General features: G+C 40.3%; 1 protein-coding gene across 1 annotated transcript; it reads left to right on the top strand.

Annotated features, from left to right (window-relative positions):
• The first annotated feature begins 403 nt into the window (after nucleotides 1-403).
• Nucleotides 404-10,034, top strand: dlk1 (delta like non-canonical Notch ligand 1). The gene is made up of 7 exons (XM_010781424.1): nucleotides 404-530; nucleotides 660-674; nucleotides 977-1,057; nucleotides 1,232-1,292; nucleotides 1,853-1,983; nucleotides 2,884-3,025; nucleotides 7,683-10,034. Exons 3-7 carry the CDS (start codon nucleotides 1,003-1,005, stop codon nucleotides 8,470-8,472), a joined length of 1,179 nt encoding a protein of 392 aa, XP_010779726.1. The 5' UTR covers nucleotides 404-530; nucleotides 660-674; nucleotides 977-1,002; the 3' UTR covers nucleotides 8,473-10,034.
• The last annotated feature ends 352 nt before the right edge of the window (nucleotides 10,035-10,386 follow it).

The raw sequence follows: 10,386 nt of genomic DNA, 5'->3' as shown, positions 1-10,386 counted from the left end.
TTTGTTCTATGGTTAAGGTATTTGAATAGATAGACAGGATCATTTGTACATTATAGTATTGCTACATTTACTTAAATAATGGATCTGAATGCATCTTCCACTCATGGCAAACTCAGCCTAACACAAAGTAGATTAGATAGCGATTTAATCTTTTAATGAAAGTGTAGAAAATGTAGCAGTAATGGTAGTGTGAATAACTTACAGGGACTTTCTCACTCTCCTTAAAGACTTTCCAAGCAATAATGCATGTATAAAACATGGGCACCTATGTTCTCTACAGCTCCAGCCCCTCTCTCGGGGGTCAGACTGGTGCACACACTCTCCCCCAAAAGGTGGGAGGAGCATGTTGCACTGGGACCCCGCGCGATGCAGCAGTCCCGTCAAAACCTCCAGGTCCTCTTCGCGCGAGCCGTACCACTCGTGCCAGTTTGGAATCACTTACAACCGCGTCGCTTGGATTAAAACGAGTCTCATAAAACCCATCAAACATGACCGAAGGTAGTTGGAGACAGAGCGCAGGAGCGACATAGGTAAGGCAGCGTTCTGGATGCTACAATATCATCAGTTTAAGAGGTTTTTTAGATACAAATGTGAAAACTACTAAATGAAATGTCTTTTGTCTTTTTCTGCTTGTGCGTAATGGATGCCTTTGGGAGCAGAAGTATTTGGTTCAGGTGCGTCAATTATAGCCCTAATTTAATAGAGAATAGTAACACATAATTATTTAAATGATATTAAAATGTGCAGCGTGATTTTCATAATGAAAATCAACTTTTTTTTAAAACTCCATACATAAACACCCTACAGCTGCTAGGTGGGCTACAACATTTGCCATCTTTGCAAAGCATACATCTGAATTGTCTATTTAAGGTTTATTTTCTTTCCCTAAAATACAACTTGTGCGTAATTTGATATCTTAAGCATTCTGCACAAAAGACAGCTCCTTTAGCGACTTAATTCACTTTATATTTTGCAGGACAAACGAGGGTCTTGCTCGCAATTATGATGCATCTCACAGCAGTGGTCTTAATTCTGGTCGTGACAGGCATCGCCAAAGGTAAATCTGAAATGTTGAAAAAAGATGCCCAATTGAGTCGTAACGACAAACTCATTTTCTGAGTCGATAGACTCTCCTCATAGAATAAAAAGTATAATGGATGAATATTTTATTGCCAGTAGTGTTTTCTGTTTTGATGCAAACTGCGGCTGTCCCTTTGTTTCTTTCTCAAAGGTTGGGAATGCAACGCTGGGTGCACAGAAAATGGGTTTTGTGAGAAGCTCGGGAAGTGCAGGTACTAAAACGACTATAGATTCCGTTGTAGATGATAGACTATGTCCTTAGGGCTTTTGCAACCTTATTTCCATTGATGGAGATGTGAATGTTCCTCCCTTAGAGAAACGCAATCCACACAATCCAGCCAACTAGAACCCTGCGTTTCTTTCTTGTAGATATGTTTGGCACCTATGTTGTGTTTATTCATCTGCCAAATCAGCCCTTTGTTTCAACAGTAAAAAGCACTGTTATCCTAACAAACAGCTCAAAAGCTTCTGTCTGAAAACCATGCCCAGTCTGTAATGTTTTTTTTCTTTCTGGCAAATGCTACTATATCTACTTTTGGGCCAAAATAACAATTTCATCTGTTTTTTAAAGGCATTTAACCAATTAGTGCACTATGCCGAAACATGACATTAATCTATCATTACACCTTTAAAAGGCATGAATTACATTACATCTTGATTAGCTGACCCTTGTATCCAAAGTGACTTACAATAAGTGCAATAAACAAAGAGGTTACAGCTCTGTGGGTGGTATATTTATAGCTCAGGATTGCTCTCCTTTCTCCTATTTTAGGTGCAAACCGGGGTGGCAAGGAGAGAACTGTGACCGGTGCGTGCCCTTCCCCGGCTGTCTGCACGGCACATGTGAGAAGGCATGGCAGTGTGTCTGTGAGGAGGGCTGGGTGGGCAGCCTGTGTGACCAAGGTGAGTCTCATTAAGCTCCCCTGATACTCATATCTCTGCTCCTAACACCCACTGACATCCCAGAGGTCAGGGTGAGCCACATGGCCCCAGGGACACACTGGTTAACACTGAATGAGGTCTGTGTCTGGGATGTATTCCACCGTATTTTTAGACGGGCAACATTTATAATTTATAATAATGAAGAATGTGGTAGGGCAGTGGTGGCGAAGTAGATAGGGAGTTGGCTTGGCAACTGGAAGGTCACCAGTTCAAGTCCAGGCAAGACCAAGTGCTACCGAGCAAGGCACCGTTCCCTACACTGCTCCCCGGGTGCCGTTCAAAATGGCAGCACACTGCTCCTAACACTAGGATGGGTCAAATGCAGAGAAACTATTTCCCCACGAGGGATTAATAAAAGTCCATCTTATCTTAAGAATATGCAACAAAATAACTGAAACGTTTAGCTAATGAGCAAGAAACATGCAATTTAAAAAATGATGACGCTGCAGAGATTTAAAATTCACAAGTTACATTCCCACTTGACACACCGATTTAAAACCACTTAAGCAATTATTCTTTTAGCATCTGTGATTAACTTTATTGCATGGAAAATTACTTTCTGCCCCTCGAGTGATAGAAGAAACAAAGATAGAACAGAGAGATATTTCTTGCTTCTGGCTCAGTTTGACCTCCTTATCAGCACACAAAGTACATCTCTTATTCTGTTGGAGCATATGAGCTGCTTTGCTGTGCAACATGGTCGGTTATGTTCTCAATTTTGTTCTCTGTGAAAAGATGCCGCGGTGGGGAGTGCAAGTGTGAGAATGGAAATAGCAGAGGAGGGAAAAACAGGCAGAGACTGGAAGTTGGAGCGAGAGCACACAAGATCTAAAAACAGCATGCTTGTTTTTTTCGCAACAGATATCCGCCTTTGCTCATCCAGGCCTTGTGCTGGTAATGCCACCTGCATAGAGACAGGAGAGGGGGGGTACCTGTGCATCTGTCCCCCCGGATACACCGGTGAAAACTGCCACCTGAAGGGAGGAATGTGTCTCACAAACAGGTACCAGCAGCTTTGAGGTTCTATTTTAGGAAAATGAACGCTCCAATAGAGCAATAATCAATATCTCTGTCTACAACGTCTGTCAGCTCACTTTGTAACGCAGAGGCAGCACATCAAAACCATCCCACACTGGGGTTTGTGTATACTGGTAGCAGGCGGTTAGTAAATAACATATGGCATGTTCTTTTGTTTTTAACTTTGCGACCAGTAGCCAGTTCAGATGTTGTAACTTCAAAGAGTCAAGTGGGTGTTTGCACATTTGTTAGACTAGCAGAGACGCTCAGTTTGACACAATTCCCACAGAGATGCTAAAGTGTGGGAACTGGCAAGGTGCCGACTTTTTGAATGGGGCTCCAGCTCATTATTTCTTGTTGCAAAGTCAACTTTACTTGGAGGACTAACTCTATTGGTGTTGAGCTCTGCAACTGAAAAAAATAACATATATTCAAGAAGACACTTGAAACAAGTGAACCAATTTGGGGAAAATTGACTACTTGAAAAATTACTTAATTTGTTCTCGTCAACATTGACATTTCTCTTTTTTAATAATTTACAAAGTCAATTTGTTAGCACTTTTCGGTGATTTACACATCCAGCAGTAACAGAGAAAAGTCCTGATTAATTTAAACGTGTGTTTTCCGGCAACTTGGAGGATGTAATTTCAATATTCACTCTCTTAGGTTGTTCCAATTAAAATGAATGATAATCTGAATGCAGCCCTGGCATCTGTTGGTACATTTATTTAAAGGGTCATTTGTAAGCGTCTGTATTTTTTTGGCCAGCTTTTCTTTCAGTCAGCAATTGCAAAACATTGTAAACAACAAAAGCAAAGTGCGTCTCTACTGGGCTTACATTACATTGCCAAAACAAACTTTCCTGCAGGCTTGAATTTTCAAACACATCCTTTGATGTAGAAAGGAAAGGGGCTTCATACTGTAGAGTTCGTTCTGCAGCTCCCGCCTGTCATAAATATACAGCGGCAGCCATGTGTATTGTGCTCTTCACCTTTATGAAGCAGCTGTTGATGTGACCATGGAGGGCATCACAAGCTGCATCACAATAATGAGATCCTTTGAAGTCATCGGGCATCACATTTCCAAAGCTTCTCTATTCAGTACCAGAAATGAATTCTTAATTTATCTAAAGAGGAGACAACTTATGTGATACTTCGCCGGTATCCCACAATCCACTGCTCCCCAGGCGTTGTTTAAGGATACATTTAGACAGTCCTTTCCTCCCAAATTATTACATTACCAATACCTTTACAAAGAAATTGCCCTCAGGTGGTGATATTGTGCTGAGGAGAAAAGTTGAATAAACTGCAGGAAGACATTGCAAATTGCACACTATGGCATCAGGTAAACTTCAGGGATGGTAAATTAGGCTTGGCATGTTAAAGCAGAGCCTCACAGATAAATACCAGTTATATAGATACAGAACATTTACTAGTACTAACCACAATGTGTGGCATGGCATCATTATGTAATATTGAACCATTGAAACTGTACGTCTAATTGAGCCATATTTACTGTTGACGTGTACTACTATTTATGCCATTGGAGAGCAGATTCCTGGAAATGTTTGACGTAATGAGTCGACGAGAAACACCTGAATGCACCGCTGGTTTTGTCCGGGGGACAAGGCGCTGGTTCAGCCAGGCCTTCTGTTGATCTCAAGACATCATTCTGAACAAAAAAAAAGGGTTTTGCTTCAGAGAAAACCTCCACAACAAAAGCAGTGCCTCATTCCTTTAAGCTCTAGAAATTGCCTCACCGCTTCTCTTTCAATGCTGAAAAACAGGCAAGCTTGAACTGTTCTGCTCCTGTCCATCAGATACACATGGAGGACTCTGTGGAGACACAGCAAGCTGACTTTGAACCCCACCATGTTTGTCCTCTGTCAGACAACCTGGTATTAAATAATACACTTAAAATGAAATTGCCTACAGCTCAATGTCATTGGCTTCTCTCCTTATCCTCTAAAAGAAAATAATATTTTCTCTTACTAAAGGTTTTAAAGTGCTATATAAATAAAGTTGGATTGGATTGGATACTACCATTTTACGAGATGTGTAGAGCCTCAATTGTATTCCAGGGAAATTCATCTCCATTAAAAAGGCCTATGTGAGGTTTCATTAATCAGCTCCTCTAAGAAACACCAGAGATGTCTGAAAAGTTTTCCAAAGCTATTACTCGTTTGACTCACAGACAGAATGTTAGGGACTTGTGTAATAATAAGAGCTGGTATTAGAGATATTGATTGTTTTCATCCCAGAGTTTTAATCTGTGCATTTAGTTTGTGAAGCATTAATCGGGTATGCTGTTCACCAACACTACAGCAGGGACTGCTTTTATATCCTGTTGTTATTATTATTACTGGTACAGATTTCTCATTTGCAGTAGATCAGATTAACACTGTTTTTCATTTGGGCTTGGAAAAATTACTGCAATCCAAATCACAATATTGATAAGTCTATTATTCTAGAGCTGAAACGAGCCACAGTGAATCGATAAATCAAGTCAAAATTTCAAGAAAGAACAAATATTTTAAAGATGAGTCAGCTCTAATGACTTGCTGCGTATGCTTGTCTCATGATTTATGAAATGGGATTGTTTTGGGTTTGAAAATATTTTCTTCGTTTTATTTTGACATCCAATAATTGTTGCCTCCGTTTCCCTTAACCCTTAGATGCATAAGTGGATCTTTTTTGACCCGGTGAGGTGGTTTTCTTAGAGTATCTTTGTCATCATCATTTCATATTCCAGCTATTCCTCAAAAAACATGTTTTGGATATCATGCCATTCAAATTTTTAATTTACATTTTAAGAAATTGTAGTTTTCGTATTACTACCCCAAGCTTCCATAAGTGGGTATTTTTTTGACACGGTGAGGTGGTATTCTTGAAGTATCTTTGTAATTACATTTTTCTATAATTTCATATTTCAGCTATTCCTCAAAAAACATGTTTTGGATATCATGCCATTCACATTTTTTATTTAAATTTTAAGAAATTGTAGTTTTTGTTTTACTACCCCAAGCTTCCATAAGAGGGTCAAAAATTACCCGCATGCATTTTCTATGGAATTTTGTTTTTTTTCCAAAATGTAAAAAATTTTATTAAATTATAAATAGTGAAAAATTCAATATAAAATATTTCTAGTGTGAACCAAAATGTAATACTGAATATTATACAAGTGATTTTTCTTAACCAAAATGACAAAAATGGCATAAAAACACATATTATTCTAATACGGGTCCTTTTTGACCCACTTATGGAAGAGTGTAGGGTCCAGTCACTCGTGCATCTAAGGGTTAATGAGTAGTCTTGTTGCATTGTGCTGCAACTAGGCACTTAAAAACAAACTAAGAAACCCTGAATCCCAAAGCTATATTTCAAGAGCTATTAAGATTAAGTCGTAATGTCAAAACAACATGGACGCTAAGAGGATGTGTCGTATTTTATTGCTTGGAGTGAACAAAGAATATAAATCTGTGTCTGAGCTGTTGTTCAAATTAACGGGGGATGAATTTTCCCAGTTAGGATGTCGTTTTTCCTGAGAATTCCCTTATCACATAATTTGTGCTCTGATGATTTGGACAAGTCCTGTTTCTCACTTGAGGCCAGGAAAAGGCTAGTCACTGTGACCTTTTTACCTGTACTGGACTATGGTGATCTGATCTATATGAATGCACCTGCCCATTACCAGATCAAGTTAGATGGCGCCTATCACAGTGCACTGAGATGTGTGACAAACTGTAAAGTATTAACCCATCACTGTACCCTGAGTGCAAGGGCAGGTTTGCCTTCACTAACTGTACGGAGGCTCAGTCACTGGTACATTTTTATATACAAAGCCATGTTAGGGAAACTTCCATCCTACATCTGCTCCCTGATCTCACGGCAAATTGTAAGTGGCTACTGCCTGAGATCGCATGCTTTGGTTTTATTAAATGTGCCAACTGGTAGGACTGTCTTTGGGAAGATAGCTTTTAGATGCGCAGCTCCGCTAACATGGAACAGTCTGCAAAAGGAATGGAAGCTGAGCAATTTGGTTCCACTAAATGTTTTTAAAGCAAGGATAGATGCTATCCAATCGGAAACTGTTGGAACCTGTAAATGTTACTAGCTATGTAAACTGTAGTCGCTGCAAATATGCTGTATGATGTCCTTTTTGTTTCTCTGTTATGTTTATATGTATTCATGTGGAACCTACTTGCAGCAGGTCACCCTTGAAAAAGAGATCAATGATCTCAATGGGATTCACCTGCATAAATAAAGGTTTGAAATTAAATTAAATGAAGCTCCAAAGCTAGAACATGCTAAACCTTATAATAAATTTTTTTCCACAGACAAACCAAATTACACACAGAAAAACTGAGCTGAAAAAATAACCTGTGTGGCGAAAGTCAAAAATAAAAAAATAAAAAGACCCCATAAAGTCCTCTGGAGGACCCCGCAAATGATGGATTTATGACTACAAAAGCAACCTATTAACATCCACTTTGTGAAATTAACATGTAAATTGGATTAGATTGCATCACTGATGGCTGCTTCATAAGCAAAGGATAAACTATTCCACAGTAAAGCTGTGCACTACTAGATAGCAAGCTTTATTTCCCCTGCTGTATATTCACGTTGTGTTGTTCTGTCCTTCAGCTCTCCTTGTCAGAACGGAGGCTCATGTAGGGATCCCGATGGCTCAGCTGGTTCCTCTTCCTGTTTATGTCCCCCTGGATTTTCCGGAGACTTCTGTGAGATCAGCATTGACAGCTGCCAGCCTAACCCTTGTCTCAATGGTGGAAACTGCACAAACCACGACCTGGCCTTCACATGCATCTGTCCGCTTGGCTTCACTGGGTTCACTTGTAATGACACCAACAGTCTCTCGCCATGCGCTGGCAGACCCTGCGCCAACCGGGGCACGTGTGTTGGACAACCTGACGGATACTTCCGGTGCAATTGCCATAAATGGTTTGCAGGTCCCACATGCTCCCTGCAGCACAGACCCAAGGCCAGGTCCAAGCCGGTGGGCCCCAGGCCTGTGGACCACAGAGTGTTTGCGCTCACTCCGCAGCACTACTCCCTCCCTGCTCACACCTTCCACAAGCTTCTACGGCCGCCCGAGAGAGACCTGCTGAAGATCACCCTGAAGGAGACAGTCCACTCCCCCGGGCTGCTGGTCACTCACGGTCAGCTGGTCTGCTTCGGAATGCTGGCCCTGCTCACCTGCCTGGTCATCCTGGGCACCACAGGCATCGTGTTTTTTGGCCGCTGTGAGGCCTGGCTGGCCAACGCCAAGTACAGCCAGCTCGTTCGGCAGCAGAGGGAACACCTGCTGAGAGAAGCAGGTGGCGCGAGCCAGGAGGAGCCGGAACACTCCGTGAACATCATCCTGCCGGAGAAGATTAGACTCACCAGCTTTGGGAGACACTACACCTCCATCTGATCAAATCAAGTGTGCCTCTTCCCGTCTCCCTCTGGAAGGAGTTCAAGATGAATGTCTGAAAAAGGCACGGAGGAAATACTATGACTGTTGTACAGTTGTGTTTTTAAAGTGAGAGATACTGTACTACACCAGGATATTTGAATGTATAGTTTGCTGGACGAAGTGGACAGCCACGACACTGGATTGTAAAATTTGTTTTTAATTGTACTGTTGAAAACTACAGATTAGAAATGTACGAAATGTGAAACGATGTTCTACCTTGATAGCTGGTAAAATGGATGGATGTCGTCGTCAGGTGTTTAAGATTTTGACTTCACAATCCTGGTTTAACTTCTTTGAACCAGGATGATTTGGAATATCATTATGGGGTTAATATTACACAATTAGACTTTGATTTGATTTTAACAGAGCACACAGAGCACTTTTCTTTCAGTATTAGACATTTGACCAAGTAATCATTGATATTTAATTTGTAAACAAATTGTATCTTTCACTGATTTTACAACCCTGAATCAACCTAACCCAACCTAACATTTTGATAATGTATTTATCATTTTAGTCAATATTTCTCTTAAAAGTGTCAATCTACAGGTTATTTGATTGTAAATTGAGTATAAAAAAAACAAGCTATCGATATAGATAACATTAGGCCGTGCAATATTTTAACATCTGTTTTTAACTATTTTATGACAAGTAAATAATCAGCCCTGAATATCGCCATGCAGAGTAATGTGAATTTATCATTTTATAATTAAGGCAAAATCAGTAGTTTTGATTTTTAAAGTATTAGCATTTAAATTGTGTATTTATAAAATATCACAGGCTACCCAAAGAGCTGTACTTTTAGATCCTGCAGGTAGTAACTCTGCAGAGCTAGATATTTTTCCTGTGAAGGGTAAACATTGTACAGTATGTTCCTCTAGTAAATGAACTTCCCATATACCATCCAATTCTCTCTGCAGGTGTATTACTTTAGATGTTGGTGTCAAAGTTATATAGTCGATGTCATTTCACAGTTCCTTGAGATCTGCCACTTTCTTTTTCGATCATCCTTTCGTATCCATGCCGTGAATATCCTTACACCTTCACCTATCGATCACACTCAAACTCATTTGCAGTGTCTCAGAGGTGGGAGGCTTTTTTTCTTTTTACCACCAGTGTGGGAATTTCACAGCCTATGTACCATTCATCTCTAAGCCCAGATATCAATACTGTCACATATGTTAAATGATATTGGTTTGTCGTCTCATGCATGAGATGGAAACCGTCTCTTGAGGGCGAAGTGATTTCATGAATACTAAAATACTGGAAAACCGAAAAAAACACATCTATGTACCCAGTAAAGATAGAGATGAACATGTGGGACATATTTAATGTAAAATGCTCAATTAATTAACTGATTACAAGTGGGAGATATTCATTACTCTGACAATGATGAATGAAATCCAGCTTGTTTTATCCATCACAATTCTCCAAAAAGTGGTTATCTTAATAATAGAGTGGTGCAGTGACGAGTCCTAAAACCTGGAAGTGAGTTAGCATTTTACCACTACCGGTTCCCTCGTCTCAGAGGCCGTTTCTCAATGTCGAGTATACCTGCTGCAGAGCCACTATTTCAAGTATACTACGTCATCGAGTGGCGCCGAATGCTGGGCATTTAACATGCATTTAAACAGTCCTTCGGCGCCACTCAATGACGTAGTATACTCGAAATAGTGGCTCTGCAGCAGGTTTACTCGACTTTGAGAAACAGCCACGGTCAATAGAGAGCCGAAGTCCCTCCATTTCCGGTGGAACTCCATGGGAACTTATTTCGGAAAAATTATGTATTGAAGTCAATGGCGAGAGAAAAGTTATCTTTCGATCCCGTTTGAATTGTGCCATGAATTACACATATGATGTTTGTCCATTTAA

Source organism: Notothenia coriiceps, unplaced genomic scaffold (genome assembly GCF_000735185.1).
Source record: "Notothenia coriiceps isolate Sejong01 unplaced genomic scaffold, NC01 NC01_scaffold00023268, whole genome shotgun sequence".
NCBI classification, from domain to species: domain Eukaryota; kingdom Metazoa; phylum Chordata; class Actinopteri; order Perciformes; family Nototheniidae; genus Notothenia; species Notothenia coriiceps.
The sequence above is the reverse complement of the archived record's forward strand: the minus strand, read 5'-3'. Positions and strand labels throughout refer to the sequence as shown.

Bases quoted from the DNA above. Each gene is read 5' to 3' on its own strand.
- dlk1 (XM_010781424.1), top strand. From the start codon at position 1,003: ATGATGCATCTCACAGCAGTGGTCTTAATTCTGGTCGTGACAGGCATC. The intron at 1,293-1,852 runs GTACTAAAACGA...CTCCTATTTTAG, and splicing joins GAGAAGCTCGGGAAGTGCAG to GTGCAAACCGGGGTGGCAAG. The intron at 1,984-2,883 runs GTGAGTCTCATT...TTTTCGCAACAG, and splicing joins GGGCAGCCTGTGTGACCAAG to ATATCCGCCTTTGCTCATCC.